Source organism: Mytilus californianus, unplaced genomic scaffold (genome assembly GCF_021869535.1).
Source record: "Mytilus californianus isolate M0D057914Y unplaced genomic scaffold, xbMytCali1.0.p SCAF_1, whole genome shotgun sequence".
NCBI classification, from domain to species: domain Eukaryota; kingdom Metazoa; phylum Mollusca; class Bivalvia; order Mytilida; family Mytilidae; genus Mytilus; species Mytilus californianus.
Window position 1 is genome coordinate 48,265,157 of NW_026262581.1, and position 18,042 is coordinate 48,283,198.

At 32.6% G+C, this 18,042-nt stretch overlaps 1 protein-coding gene across 1 annotated transcript; it reads left to right on the forward strand.

Annotated features, from left to right (window-relative positions):
- The first annotated feature begins 7,903 nt into the window (after positions 1–7,903).
- Positions 7,904–14,208, forward strand: LOC127722043 (uncharacterized). The gene is made up of 4 exons (XM_052228926.1): positions 7,904–8,005; positions 8,878–8,938; positions 9,187–11,700; positions 14,153–14,208. Exons 1-4 carry the CDS (start codon positions 7,904–7,906, stop codon positions 14,206–14,208), a joined length of 2,733 nt encoding a protein of 910 aa, XP_052084886.1.
- The last annotated feature ends 3,834 nt before the right edge of the window (positions 14,209–18,042 follow it).

The following is an 18,042-nucleotide window of genomic DNA, read 5'->3' on the forward strand; positions in this document are numbered from 1 at the left end:
GATATTGTTTTTTTAACAAACGCGTATTTTTGAATAAAGTAAATTAAATTTTGATAAAGTTCTTACTAATAGAGAGCACGTTCAGAAATTCTTTTTAAAGGACTTGTTTCTTTTTGCACATAGAAACCTTCTTTGTGATAAATTAATTGTACTCATACATTTGTACCAGGCTTAATGCACGTTTAAGATGAGTGTTTAGAAAAGACGCGCTAAAGTGTATCCCTAAGTACTGTATTAAAAATTATATCAGTCCGAACATCTAAATTTGATCGAATACGCCAATTCGACAATTTTAGTTTTTTGCACTATTTGTAAACTATTACTGTAGATACTAGCAAGTAACACTAAAGAATTAACAATATTGTTTTATCGTCTACACCAACCGAATATCCTTTCTTTTTAAATGTATTTCAATGCCACCAATGTCTTATTGTAAGAAATCAAACCATTACATTTCAAATTTCAAAGACCTTCAAAGAAACTATCAAATTCATAAAAATCAAAGTTTGAAGTGATGTAAGTTAACGTGTTCAATATTATAAACGAATCTATGAACTGTTGTACATACGATGTGTTTCGTGATAACTGCGATTGGCATATATTTCACTCTGGTTCATGATTGCTATGTGACAGAACTCAGTGAATTATATGCTACTAAAGAGAAGAAATGTATTGATGCATTCAGTGTCGTATGCGCAGTTTTCGGTTATTTGAGTAGAATGCAAGCGTCATTCCGTACCGATTTTTCATTCAATGGCGTAAAGTTTTCTATAAATATAAAAGCCCTTAAAGGGGTATTAACTGTCAAATTCATGTTCACCGACTTGACTAAAATCCTCATATTTGATTAATAACATACTTAAATGTTTATCCAAATTACAAAAAGTCAAAAACAAACAATTAACAATGCATGGACTTGACAATATGCAAAAATATATTGATCATCGGTTTTACCTGTATAAGAATGAGGTTTTTGTGGATCGAATCAGTCATCCAGTTTACTCTTATTTCGTTTTCAATGTTTTCGTTCCTTTCCTTTTAATAGCTGAACACGCCTATAACATGCGTAATCCACCTCTAACCAAGAGGTTAAATTGAAGGTCGCATGAATTCAGATTCAATGAGGTTAAATTTTTGACTTGCAAGTAAATAATACATCAGCGATGTTTTTTTAAACTTATATTGATAAATTTGGGCCAAACTGACTGCTTATAACGAAATATTATTTAAAAATTCCGCTTTAATTAATACTTAAAACACATGGAATCGTATTTTAAATTCTTGTCTAAATCGTAGCTAATGCCCCTTTAAGTCAAAATAGTTTGTATAACTAAATTTTAGATCATGCTTTAATTTAATACTGAAACGACAAGTTACTCCAAAGTATGCATGAAATATTTCCAAAATGATCGTTAAAAGCAAGACTCAATCAAAAATTGGTACATATCAAGATAGACGCATTTCTTGAAAACAGATCATTAAATAATAAACCTTGATAATGTAATGTGTTAAATCAGACAATGAGGGCATAATATTTATAATTAGTTTTAGTCTGTATTTGACGGTATTTACATCGGATTGTTTACTGCCTGAAATGCTTGGTTTCATTTCATTAAATACGTATGAAACATGTTATAATAACAATAAATGTAAATGAATGTTTAAATAATAACAACACAATTTCAGACTCATTATTATATGTAAAAGAGTGCAAATGCGAGTAACGTGAACCCTACTTTGTTACTGCAGTGGGAAGATTAAAACTGAACAAAATATTCAATTAACTAAACCATTGCTTAACCCTTTTTAAGTAGATAGACAGGGTCATGATAAGAAAAGATCTTGAAACATTATTCTTTCAAAGTAACTGAAAATAAGGATTAATAAGAAGTACGATACTACAAGTATTATTTTTCAGCGGCAATATAGTACCCATCCCGAGCTATGGTGTTTACGATATCGGTTGATAAGAAATGTTTGAGCTTGTTTTTTATTTGGGTTTTATTGCGATTTTATTTACAGAGACACATTATTTTCTTTGCTTTTCAAATATAATCATATTTATTCATCAAATCTTATTCTTGCTTGTTACAATAATAACATTAACGGTACCAATTTCCTTTCTTCACAAGATGTACATTTCGACAATTGATGTCTCCTCAGTGATGCTCGTGGGAAAGATCATTTAAAATCCAAAACACCATACAAAACGTAGAAGAGCTAATCAAAACGAAAAAGGACCAAAACAAAAACTCACCATGAATCAAAGTTTCTCTTGATGAACTACGTAAAACTACATTGACAACCGAGGTAACTAATCAGCTAAATTAAGCTGATTAACAGTGATTTTATATTAATATAATAAATGTAGTAGATTAAATACGAACTATATTTTACTACTTTAAAGCATATGAGGGATGTATAAAACTCGAATTACCTGAAGAGCTGTATGACAAAAGCACCTAAGATTTATTACCAAAACCATCTATGGACAACTGTGCTTGTAGCAGTTAGAATAAGAAAGGTTTGTTATCATGTCAGTAAAAAATTCTTGTCATTATGAACAATAAAGATAAAAATGTGCATAATTTTCTTCTCGATTACAAAAATTATACTAATTAATATTAGTAATTTGAACAGCATTAAAAGCTTTTTTAATTAGAATTATATACTGTAATAATGTCTATCTACATATATTTAATTTATTTATGGTCAGACATTCAAAATTAAATTAAAACAATAAATTGATATTCATAGTGTCTTGTACTTCTAGGATTGAAATCTATCCCTAACTCTAGCAATGGCTCTTTTGTCCCTTATTAATGGATTATATAACATTTTTTGATTCGTTTATTTGGAAAAATAAACTCTCAATATAGCGATCTTTTCATATAATCCTATTTTTCTGAAAATTAACAGAACTTGTGGCTGAACTCTCTAATTTTAACAACATATATTTACCGTATTACTAGTTTTGTTATAGGTCATTATCTACTATTTAGACAAAAACAATTATAAAAATGGAATTTTTAAATAATATTTCGCTATAATTTGCTAAGTTATAAAAGAAAAAGAAATTAATTGAAAAGTGAAACAAAGGAGCCAGCGAAAAGAACCAATTCCTTGACTAATAAGATAGAAAAAAATTAATACAGGTAAATACGATGATTTACATATCTATGATATGAAATTAAGCAGTTCCAAACAAATCGGTAGTATACGATTGCACGTGTCTGTATGGGTATTTATATTTATATTTATGTCTATATCGGCTTCTTCGAGGATCATATTTATATAAACGGATTCTAATATGGGAAGCCCATGTCAAACCTTTCATTAAAAATGAAAAACTAATAAATTTGATATTTATTGGTTTTTTTTCTGGTCATTCAGTATTTGTTACCGTCACCTGCAATTTTATTTGATAACAGAAGTGTTGAGTAAAAACAATAGACTGCTAATATCTTCAAACTTCATTAATTTTGTAAAACCTCTCTTTGTCCGATATGATTAAGATAGGGAAATGTTGAATTGTCTATGAAAAGAACGCGTCGTGGGGGAGATGAAATGAAATTCTAGAATTCGGAAAAATTACTATTTTAAGACAAAGCATTATCTTCTTTCATATCGTTTGCTGCGTGATATAGTTGATAATCATTTAAATGTAAATATGTGTTCCACTCTTCATGATAGATTCAAAAAACAAAAAGAAAGAAATCCACCACCAAAAATTGAATCAAACAAACAAACAAAACAAAACAAATCACAATAAAATGGCTTGAACTTCAATATCCTTCCAACATCTATATACTAGATTAAACAGAAATCAATTTCAACCATTGAACAGTGGAACATTTTTTTATAGTTGAAAATTTGAACGATGAAAAAATTATTTAATGAGAGGAACACACAAAATATGGTTCGTTTTTTGGTTTTCCTGTTTGAATGGTTTTACACTGTCTAGTCATTTTTTGGGGCCCTTTATCGCTTGCTGTTCGGTGTGAGCCAAGGCTCCGTGTTGAAGGCCGTACTTTGACCTATAATGGTTTACTTTTACAAATTGTGACTTGGATGGAGAGTTGTCTCATTGGCACTCATACCACATATTCTTATATCTATTGTAGGTTTTCAACATAAGAATTTTTCGACATTCCGAAAACAAATTGCGTGCGTTAACGCAACTGAGATAATATCTAACCATTGAGTTAAAAAAAATACTGAGACCTTCATTCAATTAAGATAGTCATATCCTTATTGAAGATGCCTTTCCAATACAGTCATTGAGCATGGTAATATATTAGTTGGCGTTAATAATGTTTTCAGAGCACCCCTATTATTTACCTGTATGATAGATAGTCTTATTCGTACTTTAATTCCGTGTCCGACAGTTATTCATAAGGTGATGAACGTGTTTTGCGGGATTCAATATTTTTTTAAATAAACCAAGAATCTTTATACGTTGTCTCTATTTATAGTAGATTATTTCACACAAACATAAGGAAATAAATGGTCCAATGATGTCGTGACGTTCTTAATTATGTAAAATATATCTCATAAACCACGGAAAAATATTTTCAAAATAAAGGAATGTTACCTTTGGACATATCGGTTGAATGATTAGATATATTTAACAGGACAATAACAAATACAACAGATAACAATTGTTACATCATACAATCATGTATTAATGTATAAACTTAATAGCTTTCCCCCAATGAATTCAGATGTCAAGAGAAATAGTAGTTCTGTACATCTGTCGCAATTTTCTCAATATTAGACTACAAAACTCGGTTTTAATAAATTATTAACGTTAAAATACCTATATATACTGCCTGTAATTCAGTGGTTGTCGTTTGTTGCTGTATATCATATTTGTTTTTCGTTCATTAATTTGTACATAAATCAGGCCGTTAGTTTTTTTGTTTGAATTGTTTCACATTAAATTTTGTCATTCCGAGGCCTTTTATAGCTGACTGAGCGGTATAGGTTTTAATCATTGTTGAAGGCCGTATGGTGACCTATATTTGTTAATTTCTGAGTCATTTGGTCTCTTGTGGAGAGTTGTCTCATTGGCAATCATTTTATATTTTCTTATTTTTATATTAGCTAGTAAATAATCATAAAAATAAACAACAGTCTATGTGTATCTATTTAAAAATATTATACTAATTTTCGTGTTGATCAGTCTTTAGTTTTCTATGTTGTGTTTTGTGTACTATTGTTTGTCAGTTGGTCTTTTTCTTTTTTAGTCATGGCGTTGTCAGTTTATTTTCGACTTATGAGTTTGAATGTCCCTCTGGTATCTTTCGCCTCTCTTTTCCAAGAGAACGCTTAACCGACTTTAGCAACTCCTTAGCACAATGTCTGTACCAAGTCAGGAATATGACAGTTGTTATCCATTCGTTTGATGTGTTTGAGATTTTGATTTTGCCATTTGATTAGGAACTTTTTTTTTACCGTTTTACACTTAAGTCTGCCTCATATCTTGACTTACATTTAGAAATGGACAATGAGGGTCGGTTGAAAACAAAACGAGATGATTTCAGTTCTTAATTGTGACCTTTCCATTTTTAGTTCCAAATGGTGAAGTTGAAATCATCACTTCGTAAATCTTACGGACGCCATCACGAATTGGTTGACCGTTATGGAATATGCGTTTCACAGATGATATCGGATATGTTCCTTATGTCGTAACTACAATCCCGTTCCCTTTTCACGAATGTGACCTACCGAATTAGACTATTTACCGACTTTGTAATAACATGAGCAACACGACGGGTGCCACGTGTGGGTCAGGATCTGTTTGTCCTTCCGGAGCACCTGAGATCACCCCCGGTTTTTGGTTGGGTTCGTATTGCTGTTGTACCCCTATTTGTGACATTTTTTCCTATTGTGTTTGTTTTGTTCACACATCGTTGTCAATATAATGGAATTTGATGCGACTGTCATACAAGTGAAAGGTTTAGCTAGCTTTAAAACCAGGTTTAATCCACCATTTTCTATATGAGAAAATGCCTGCACCAAGTCAGGAATATGACAGTTGTTATCCATTCGTTTGATGTGTTTGAGCTTTTGATTTTACCATTTGATTAGGGACTTTCCTTTTTGAATTTTCCTCGGAGTTCAGTATTTTTGTGATTTTAATTTTTCCTATAAAAGGACAGTGTTAATAAGTGTAAAGCCTAATCTGGTCAATCGAGGGTTTTATGGGTGTTAGAATAGTAGCATTTAACAATTTAAACTGCTGAGAAATACACTTGTCATATGCTATAAGCTGTCATTGAAGTGCAAAAAACAATATAAAACTAGTATAACTCTCTTTAAAAGAAAAAAGTATTGGTGCAGTTATTGAAAATACTAAGCTAATATCTTTACGGAACCAATCTCGAAACCACAATGCAATAACAAGTAAAATATATGTTATTTGTTATCCCGTGAGGCTCAGTGGTACAATAGAACGGACTCAGATATTTAATATATAAAAGCACATACATAATGTTTGATAACGTTTTCGTTTTTGTATACGTTATGTGGTGCCGTTTAACATTTCTGCAAGCACTCTAGACAGTAGTGTACCATCAAACCATTATAATAAACTTTAAATCATAAAAGGAAAAGGCTTGACTCATCAGATCGTCACACACACTAACTTACATAAAGACAAATGAAACAAAGAACCGATATTCGAGTCCTCAAAGTTACTTTAAGCTAGTCCAAAGCCAATTACAACTAATAAAAAATGTGCTCAACTTTCCCATAAACTTGGACAGTGGTGTAATAGCACAACATAAGAACATGAGGAAAAAAAGTTGAAAAGGCTTGACTCATCAGACTGAAACACAGCCCCCCTTCAATAAATCATGTTAGGCTTGACTCATCAGACTGAAACACAGCCCCCCTTCAATAAATCATGTTTCCCAGACTCAAATATTAATCTTTGCACACTAAATGGATCAAGTGTAAAGATATGAGAAAAAATCTGAGAAAAAAACATGACATTGTGCAATGTAAAAAATATTAGTATCGACATGCTGTAGGGCTATAAGTGTTCATAATTGTATAGGAATACAGACTAATATATGTTTAAATCTATTAATTGTTCCAGGTTTCCTATAAAGTAGTTTCATATGTTTTTAAGTGAATTGTCTATACCTTATTCCTTTATCAAGCAGTTTACATAATTGAATTCATAATTAAAAGCAGGATTTGGAATTTGTTTGCTGGAACAACAACATATTTCTCAAGGAAGTAGAACAGTATCAGCAACATTTGGGTCCATTTTACAGCCCGAACAATTTCGGAAAGAGCATCTACGTCTTTTTTGTCACAGTTTGCCTCTTTTCTAACATAATCTTTTACCGAATTTATTAAAATTTTGAAGCTGTGTTTCCAATCGATGGATTTAGCCTCACGATATTTCAGCCTTTTGGATTCCGCGTTTTAAGATAGTGTTATAAGCAATGTAAAGATCCCCAGTTATAACGTATCCAGCCGAATTATAAAGTAATGTATAAATCCTGCAAACTATTTTGATTATATTGAACAGAACATTTTAAAATGGAGGAGTACTGTGTATTTAACTGATGTATGATGAAGTATATTGATGGCATCAAGCCCTTTATTTGAAAAGAAAAACTTTTAAAAAGGATAAATTCTACATTTCATCTTTTCCAATATCAACTGATTTAAAAGTCTGTGACATTGGAGATTATAGATTATATATAAGTTTGCATTTGTTTAAATGGGCATTTGTAACATCGGTTTTCAAATATGACTTAACAATCAAAATTATTTTTGAGGATGCTTTAGGATAAAGCAAGGCTGTCCAATTTTAAATATTTTGTAAATTGAATTAAACTGCTAATCACTGAGTACTGTTTTCATTTTTTTATGACATGATCAGATGGGTGTGTCACACATAGACAGGAAAAAAGTGAAATGCTTAAAAACAACAAATCGTGATCTGATAGACAATGGTCAGCTGAAAGACATTGATCACAAAGAGGTGAAATTAAAATACATAATACATTTACGTCATCTGCTATGAGGTAAAACTTACCTTTAACATTCTGTTTCCCTGTACATGTCAAACTTTGACAAATGACTTGCTACAACGGATATTCACCGTAGGTATATATATTAACTGAGAAGGGATGGCAAAGCATTATATTACTACTAAAGAAAATATAAGGTAAGATTGAAAAAACAATACAAAAAATGATATTTATGATAAAATAAATAGTCAGTATAAGAATAAATGAAAACATAAATAAATAAAAGTCTTAAAAAAAAAATAAGCAATAAAAAAAACTTGCATTAATTTTCATTGAGGGAAAAGTGCTATAAGCTATTGTTATATAAATATAAAATCAGGAATGCTTTGGATAAGTTGAATGATAATATTGGTTTAATGAATAATAGAGAGAAGCGGAAGATACTAAATGGATAGTCAAACTAATAAGGCGAAAACGAATTGACAATTATAAGCTTATCTTTGTATGTTACTGTGATTTACATTTAAAAATAATTTATATATGCCTTATGAACAAGTGATACATATCATACAAAATGCAAAGGAAATGACTATTTTTGACATAAATATATCATTAAACCCGTCCATTTTTATACATTTACTGTCTATATATGGTGACATTTTTCAAAACACTAAGGCTACAGCTGAATTTTGTACAATTTTTTCATAATGTTTGGATTTCAGAGCTCTTCAACTTCGTATCTGATGTATTATCTCAACTGTTTTGATTCGATCGCCACTGATGAATCTAATGTAGATGAAACTCTCATCTGGCGTACTAAATATAAACCAAGTATCTTTACTGATTTTTTTAAATTATTTTTACATATTTTTTTTTTTTACAGAATACAAACATGAACAAACTACATGTAGTAATTTTGATTGGAGCAATAACATTCTCTTCAGGTACGTAAATGATAACTTTATCATTAAGTTGATTTTCCAATAACCAACCAGTAAATGGTAAAATTATACGGTTTTTGTTTGCCTAGCTAACATAAATAAAACATGATAACTTACACAAATTTGCAGTTCACCAGACGTTTTGCTTAATTGATTTTGATAATTTTTCGATTTTGTTGTAAGCTTTTATATCATACTCGAACAGTATGTGTGTACTAACATGGAAATATATGGTTTTGGTTTTCTTCCAGGGTCTTACTTAACGAAAAGAAACAGACGTTGTGGCAGCGAATGTATCAGGGATGAACATTGCGACCAGGGTTCCGTATGTGAACGAACAACTGATGCATGTAGAAGGTATATCTGTGTTAAAAAGTTTCTACAAGTACCACAAGTTATTGATTCAGTGCCACATATCGATACTGTAGACAAACTACCTTTGCGAGGAGATGTGTATGTAAACAATGATAAAACAACACCAGTCTCTTCATTAGACTTACCTCATCCTATATCACCTCTCGGCCATTCTGACATTGTTCAGAATGGTAATAAGCCTTGGTTAATTGATCCAAACTCTAGTACATTAACCAAGATCGTAAATTCTAATGTAGGATCTGATGATACGATCAATACTCTGACAGGTTCGAAGAATGTTGATTTACTTCAAATTTGTATAAACAATTGTTTGATGCGAACTACATGTCTACAAGGAACGGACTGTAGTCTTCGTTGTAAGACATCATGCCTTCATGAGCTGTCAAATATAAACTTAAATCCTTCATTACCAAAAGGTTCAATTGTTCCACTTGAACTAGGGCCAAACGGCGAAATCCTCCAAGCAGGTACAAAAATTGAGATTCCTGGTAATACGAAAACAGAATTTTTATCGGTTAATCAACAAGGTGGAATAAATCCGGGACAAAACGAAATGGTATCTTCAGGCAAACCGATAGATTCATACGTTTCGAGTGATTCACTAAGGCATAAAAAAGAAGAGCATCCCATCAAATTAATCAACGATTATTCACTAACCGACTCATCAGGAAACAAACAAGTAGTGGCCCCTGTTCAATCCGTCGATACATATGTTCCAAACGATTCAACAGGACATAAAGAAGAAGTCCCTTTCGTCAAGTCCATTGACAATTATGTTCCGAATGAATCACAAGATCATAAAGTAGTAATGAACAGATTTACAAACGTTATAACATCGGATAAACGTGGCGGAGGCTTCGTAGACAGAAATGGCCAAGTGCAACCAATTGATCCAGTATCTCTAGAAAAACAAACCAATATCTATGATCCAAAAGATTCTACTGGTAAGAAGGAAGTCCCACAACCCAATCCTAGTCTGAAAGGTGACCACACTGTACTTATTGATCCAAACTTTGGTACAATTACAAAATTCGAAACCTCTAACGGAGGGTTTGTAAATGATATGGATAATCTCTCAGATCAAAACAATGCAGGTCTACTTAAAATTTGTATTGACAATTGTGTGGAAACTTCTCGATGCTTACAAAATGATTGTCGTCTCGGTTGTCAGAAATTATGCCTCAACGAATTGCCACTCATTAATGTTAGACCTTCTCTTCCTGAAGTTCAAGATGTTTTTCGTCCACAAGATCAAATGAATCAAATTATGCAAGTTGGAACAGGAAGGGAAATTGTTGGTGAACTTAATACAGATATGGTATCCGTAAATAAAGAAACTGGTATTCAGACAATCAGAAGAGAAATCGTACTTCCAGGGAAACCAATCGATACCTACGTACAAAAAGAAGTAGTTGGTGGACGTGGTGGAGATCTTATACACAAAAGTCAAATACAACAAATAGATAACTTTTCACCGGTACAGCCAATTGACGACTACATTCCCAAAGATTTATCTGTAAATTCTAATGTAGGATCTGATGGTACAGTCGGTACGTTGTCAACTTCCAAGAATATTGGTGTACTTCAAATCTGTATTGACAATTGTTTAGCGCGAATAACATGTCAACAAGGAACTGACTGTATTCTTCGTTGTAAGAACTTATGTCTTAATGAGCTCCTAAATAATGAATTTACTCCTTCGCTACCAAAAGGCATACACGGAGACCAGACTATACTTATCGATCCTAATTCTGGTACACTTACAAGCATATTTAAATCACCAGTTGACCAACCATCTCCACTGAAACCGATCGATGCATACGTTCAAAATAATTTACCGGGACACAAAGAAGTAGTCGCTCCTGTTAAATCAACCGATACATATGTTCAAGGCAACCTGAAAAAGCAATATGGGGTAAAACCTGTCTTTAAACCTTTTGAATCAACAAATCAAAACGACTTACCAGAACATACAGAGGTAGTGAATAGACTAACACAAGTTAGAACATCTAACGGACAAGGTATAGGACTTGAACATAACAGACACTTACAACCAATCGATAATTTTTCACCGGTACAGCCAATTGACGACTACATTCCCAAAGATTTATCTGTAAATTCTAATGTAGGATCTGATGGTACCGTCGGTACGTTGTCAACTTCCAAGAATGTTGGTGTACTTCAAATTTGTATTGACAATTGTTTAGCGCGAATATTATGTCTACAAGGAACTGACTGTATTCTTCGTTGTAAGAACTTATGTCTTAATGAGCTTCAAAATAATGAGTTACCTCCTTTGCTACCAAAAGGCTCCATCGTTCCATTTGTACGAGGACCTAACTCTGAAATCCTACATGCAGGAGAAAATGAAGTCTTAACATCTAATTCAGGTATACACGGAGACCAGACTATACTTATCGATCCTAATTCTGGTACACTTACAAGCATGTTTAAATCACCAGTTGACCAACCATCTCCACTGAAACTGATCGATGCATACGTTCAAAATAATTTACCGGGACACAAAGAAGTAGTTGCTCCTGTTAAATCAACCGATACATATGTTCAAGGCAACCTGAAAAAGCAATATGGGGTAAAACCTGTCTTTAAACCTTTTGAATCAACAAATCAAAACGACTTACCAGAACATACAGAGGTAGTGAATAGACTAACACAAGTTAGAACATCTAACGGACAAGGTATAGGACTTGAACATAACAGACACTTACAACCAATCGATAATTTTTCACCGGTACAGCCAATTGACGACTACATTCCCAAAGATTTATCTGTAAATTCTAATGTAGGATCTGATGGTACCGTCGGTACGTTGTCAACTTCCAAGAATGTTGGTGTACTTCAAATTTGTATTGACAATTGTTTAGCGCGAATATTATGTCTACAAGGAACTGACTGTATTCTTCGTTGTAAGAACTTATGTCTTAATGAGCTTCAAAATAATGAATTACCTCCTTTGCTACCAAAAGGCTCCATCGTTCCATTTGTACGAGGACCTAACTCTGAAATCCTACATGCAGGAGAAAATGAAGTCTTAACATCTAATTCAGGTATACACGGAGACCAGACTATACTTATCGATCCTAATTCTGGTACACTTACAAGCATGTTTAAATCACCAGTTGACCAACCATCTCCACTGAAACCGATCGATGCATACGTTCAAAATAATTTACCGGGACACAAAGAAGTAGTTGCTCCTGTTAAATCGACCGATACATATGTTCAAGGCAAACTGAAAGAGCAAAATGGGGTAAAACCTGTCTTTAAACCTTTTGAATCAACAAATCAAAACGATTTACCAGAACATACAGAGGTAGTGAATAGACTAACACAAGTTAGAACATCTAACGGACAAGGTATAGGACTTGAACATAACAGACACTTACAACCAATCGATAATTTTTCACCGGTACAGCCAATTGACAACTACGCTCCGAATGATTTATCTGGGCATAAAGAAATCTTAACATCTAATCCTGTTCTGCACAAGGACCAAACAATACTTATCGATCCTAATTCTGGTACAATTGCAACCATGCTTACATCTGTTGGAAAATCTATTAGAAACCAACAAGTAAAACAACTATCTCATGTAAAACCAATTGATTCTTATGTTCCAAAAGATTTATCTGGTCATAACCCTATCTCACATTCCGATCGTATTATGACTAATGATCATATTATGCTAAATCAGAATACTGGTACAGTTAATCAGCTAGTGGAAGGAGATCGACTTGTTACAAACCGTCAGGTTAATCAATTTGACCATAATTCACCAGTAGAATCAGACATGTATATACCAAACAATCCAAATGTACAGAAGATTCCAGCTATTGGAAAATTGCAGAAGCCCATTCTTCCATTGATTACTAGTGGACCTTTTGCTCATAATCAAAATGGACATAAGATTCCAGATATTGGAAAATTGCAGAAACCCATTCTTCCACTGTTCTCTGAAGGTTCTTTTGATCAAAATCAGGAAATTACTAACGGTGATGAAATGTCACTTAAGAAAACCATACTTACTGGTCAATCGAACGTACTAGTCGATTCAAACGGACAAATTCAACTCATACGTAATCTAGAGCCGATAGATCAGCACTCAAACACCGATAGGATCACATCAATCGATCATATTCCTGTTCGTCCGTTTGCTGACTTAAATCAAAACACAGATGATTGCGTTAGCAACTGTAACAGGGACTTTGATTGTTGGCCACAAGGAAGATGTGTTCAAAACGGCTGTAAAAGAAGTTGCATGCCTCGTGAAAATATACTTCCGGTTAAAGAAATGCCGACACCAGGCAATTATAAAAGCAAATGCAATCGTGATTGTCCGAGCAGACGTGTTTGTGCAATACGTCGTGGTAGAAATGTTTGTATAAGAAAGAAACTCGGAAATAATTATAGAAAGATGTAAAATTTTTATTACATTCCTTGAAATCCTTTATTTATTAGCGTGCAATTTTTTTTCCAAATTACTGTGATAGTTTATTATTCTGACATTTTCTTTTTATTTTATAATAAAATTAATAATAATTCAAAAAATTTGTCCTTTTTTTATACTCGATGCTTGATTATCTCTTAATATCTTCGTTTTTTTATGCAGAATCATCAACTTAAAAAACTCATGCACACATTAATACATATACCCCCATATATACACGTACAAATACATGCATCCACAAACACGCACATGAAGAAACGAAATAAACACGTACATGAAGTTATACCGTAAAACGAACCTAAATTAGCGGCAAGAAAATTTAAATTCAAATTGAATGTTTGATATAAAAAAAAAACATCAGTATTTCTCTCCAGAAAACAAGAACAAAACAGTAACCTCCCCCGAAATCTTCCCCTTATCAAAAACTTAAAACGAGAACCAAACTCAAACAACTTATGAAACAAAGACATGTTGTTCTTTGATCAGAAACACTACAAACAGTAAAACATTGCATATACTTATCCTTGCACGAAAAATGATAAGACAATGAAAAGATAACATAAAAATCTTACCAAAAAGGGGAAAACTAAAAAATCCCAAACCAAACCTTCCTAAAAAAAAAACAAACTAAAAACGATTGAACAAGCAAACAAACGGCAGGTTTGTGTCTTCAAATTGTAATAGGTCGTAAAAGGGAATCCAGCTTTCATGGTGGTGAATAAAAATTAAGTATTTGTGGAGAAAAAGGTCAATGATTGATATATGTTTCATTTGCTTAATAATTGATTTATTACTAGTTCGAGTCAAGCACAAACTGGTTGGTCGTAATATACTTGATCAACGTTTGCTATATGGACCGCTCTCAATAATTCGGTGTAATCTTGGACAAAGATATCTTATATAAATTGATTATTTGTTTTGTTCTTGTTTTAATTTTTTATTTGTTCCTGTACAGATCTGGATGATAAGGGGAAAGTTTGGTACTTTCAAAGTTTGTTAGTCATCTGCATGGTCATGTGCATGGTTCATTAATTTTTGTGTGTGTTTTTTTTTGTGTTCTTATTTTCATTTTTGTTTATGGAATAGTTGATGTTGAAATTAAATACTTGTTTTTTCTGCTTATTTATTAAATGATGAATTCACAAGTTATATAATTTCCATGGTGGACAATAACTTGCAAATAAAGAACGATATGATTAAGAATGAATTGCTGATCTATTCTGTCTCGTACTCTATCGATACGCAGAGTAATATTTAATATTTTGGCACTAAAACAAAACAATTGTCTAAAGGAAGACATGCCACTATTCTAGGAAAAATAATTCCGATTCCGAGGCAACCAGTCTTATCAATCTCCTAAATGCCGCTTTAATGCCCAAACAAACAGGAAATACCAATGTTCGGTTCAACCGTGTTTAGTATAAAACCCACGAATTTTTGCATTCGATGCGGTCATGTGACCACTGAACTGTATCTTGACATGTATACAGTGATCCTGCTTGGCCATAATTGAAGATTTGGTTAACCTCCCAAAAAACCTCTTTTTTTATTTATTCCTGTTGTTTGAAACCTTATTGACATAAATTCGACAACTCGTTTTATTCAAATTTATAAGAGGAAACAATAGTTTACTGATGTGTAAATTTCATACATCGATATAGAAAATACAACACAAAACAAATTAAAAAAAACTCCAAGGGAATCCCACCAAATTCAAAAGAAGTCAGATTGGATGCCTTGACAAGATAAGAGTCTGCTGGTATGTATGCACGTATCACTCACCCTCTTGCGAATACAGATTATGTCAAAATGTCAGGATACTCAATAGTCTTAAGATTCAAGGCCGAGAAAATATGTCTGTCAAGAGTTGAGAAACAGACAAACCAGTGTTAATTATTTGTCCTATTTGAACATCAAACTTTATTTGCCAAAAAAAAAAGAGGAAAGTCGTTGCTTTTTGTCATGTTTTGATTAAGGTTTTAAACAAGATAATGTACCAGGTATTAGTATAACAAACTACAGAAAGGCTATTTTTTATACCTTCTAAAGAAAATGTAAATGGAAATTTGTTTTATTCGCAATCATACCACATCTCCTTTTTTTATAAAGTAAATTTCATAATATAAAAGAATCACCCGCGTTGCACATATTTTATCTGTCCAAGGGCAATAACTTTAAATTTTTATTTTCTAATTTCTTGGGAAAATGAAGGCTTGAGAGCAAATGCAATGCAATTTCCAATAAAATTAATGTTTCCAAGGGGCATAACTCTTTTAAAAATAAAAGATACGCACTGATTTGTGAACTTGTCCAAGATATCGCTGATATATATGTAAACCTATGATATAAGTTTCATAAAAATCTGGCAAGCATTGTACACGTGAGAGCGCTAACAATGCAATTTTCCATATAATTAATATTTCCAAGGACCATAACTCTTTTAAAAATAATTGATATTGCTGATAATAACCTATAGTATAAGTGTAATAAAAATCTGGCAAGAATTGTACCTGTAAGAGCACTAACAAGACCGCGTGCGCGTGCGCGGGGGACAAAAAGTTCTTTGTAAATTACAAATTAATACTACTACATACAAATCAAACAATCTACAATATTCTCAACTGACAATATGAATAAAACGTTATTTACACTGAAAGGAATCTTGAATGACCTTGACCTAGGGAACATGGCCTCGAAATAGCCGTCAAACTAATATGTACTGATAGTAATGCAATTTATAGAAAACATCATTTATTTAATCTAGCACATATAGTTCCTATCGAACTAACTTAAGTAGAAAACTTAACATTGAAAATTGCTAATTAATTGAAAGTCGCATGACCTTCACCTAGGGAACAAGGCCTCGAAATAGACGTCAAACTAATATGTACTGATAGTAATACAACTTTATAGAAAACATCATTCATATAATATTGCACAAGTAGTTCCTATCAAACTAACTTAAGCAGAAAACTTAACATTGACAATTGCGTATTAATTGAAAGTCGTTGGACCTTCACCTAGGGGACAAGGCCTCGAAATAGCCGTCAAATTAATATGTACTAATCATTATAGCAATGCAACTTTATACAAAATATCATTTATCTATCACAAGTAGTTCCTATCAAATTGACTCAAGTAGAAAACTTAACAATTGTTGACACATCCTCCTCCACTGTCGTCGTTTTCTGCGACTTTTTTTGAAGGCGAGACAAACATCATGAATCTAAGACTAAAATGTCAATCAGCACATAATCAAAAACATGAAAAACATGACTTTGTGCAATGCCAAAATATAGGATGCCAAAATATAGATATCAACAGGTTGTAGGACCGTGAATGTACATATGTGTTTAACAAGAATATTTAGTTAGATTTTGATATATTGATAACAAAATCAATATTTATAAAGATATAATTCCAGTGTTGAATTGGTAACCCTTTAGACTAAGTTTATTTAAAGAATCGATAAGTTTACCCAGACTGCATCTAAATGTGTGGACTCGGTAAACAATATCACCTTAAAAATTATGTTGTACTATCCTGTTTGTAATAAGGTACAATCCAGTGGCGGATCCGGGTCGGGGGAGGGGTGGGTGTTTGGGGGGGGGGGGGGGGTCCTGGGGGTCCGGGGGGAACCCTCTTTTTTTTTAGACGATCAATGCTTTCGAATGGGGACATATGGTTGGAACCCCCTTTTTTAAAAAATGGCTTGATCCGCCCCCTGCAGTCAAACTTCAAAACCAAATATTTGAATGTATGAAAGAATTTATTAAAGGTTTAAAGTAATTTGTAGTAGTGAAATTCTTGACTTTATAATTTTCCAGTAATACATAGATAACGTTCTTTGAAATCTAAAACATCACTACAGACACAGGAATAGCGAACGAGTTGTAAAAAAAGGAAAATTAACAATAGGGAACGAAACACCCTCCCCTTTGTCGTAAATTTTTGTGTAGAGTGTTCCGTGTAAAACTAAAATATCTAAAACTAAGAAAAGACATTCATTGCTGTTTATATTTAAATATTTAAAATAAGTTCCTTCGGTAAATTTCGGCATTATAGGATATCATATCAACCATTAGGATTAATCAACGTGGATTTTTCACAGGAATAACATGACGGGAAGTACAAGTAAAGCATAATCTGTTGACTCCTCTGGGTCATATGCGTTCATCCAATGTAATCCCAAATTTGATGGAAAAAAAATATTGTGGTCAAGCAGATGACAAAGAAAATATTCTGAATCCAGATTCTCCCCATA

What these genes read in the sequence shown, in the direction of transcription:
- LOC127722043 (XM_052228926.1), top strand. Translation starts at nt 7,904, where the DNA reads ATGGGTGTGTCACACATAGACAGGAAAAAAGTGAAATGCTTAAAAACA. An exon ending in AAGACATTGATCACAAAGAG is followed by an intron (nt 8,006 to 8,877) that starts GTGAAATTAAAA and finishes TTTTTTTTACAG; the next exon opens with AATACAAACATGAACAAACT. An exon ending in AGCAATAACATTCTCTTCAG is followed by an intron (nt 8,939 to 9,186) that starts GTACGTAAATGA and finishes GTTTTCTTCCAG; the next exon opens with GGTCTTACTTAACGAAAAGA.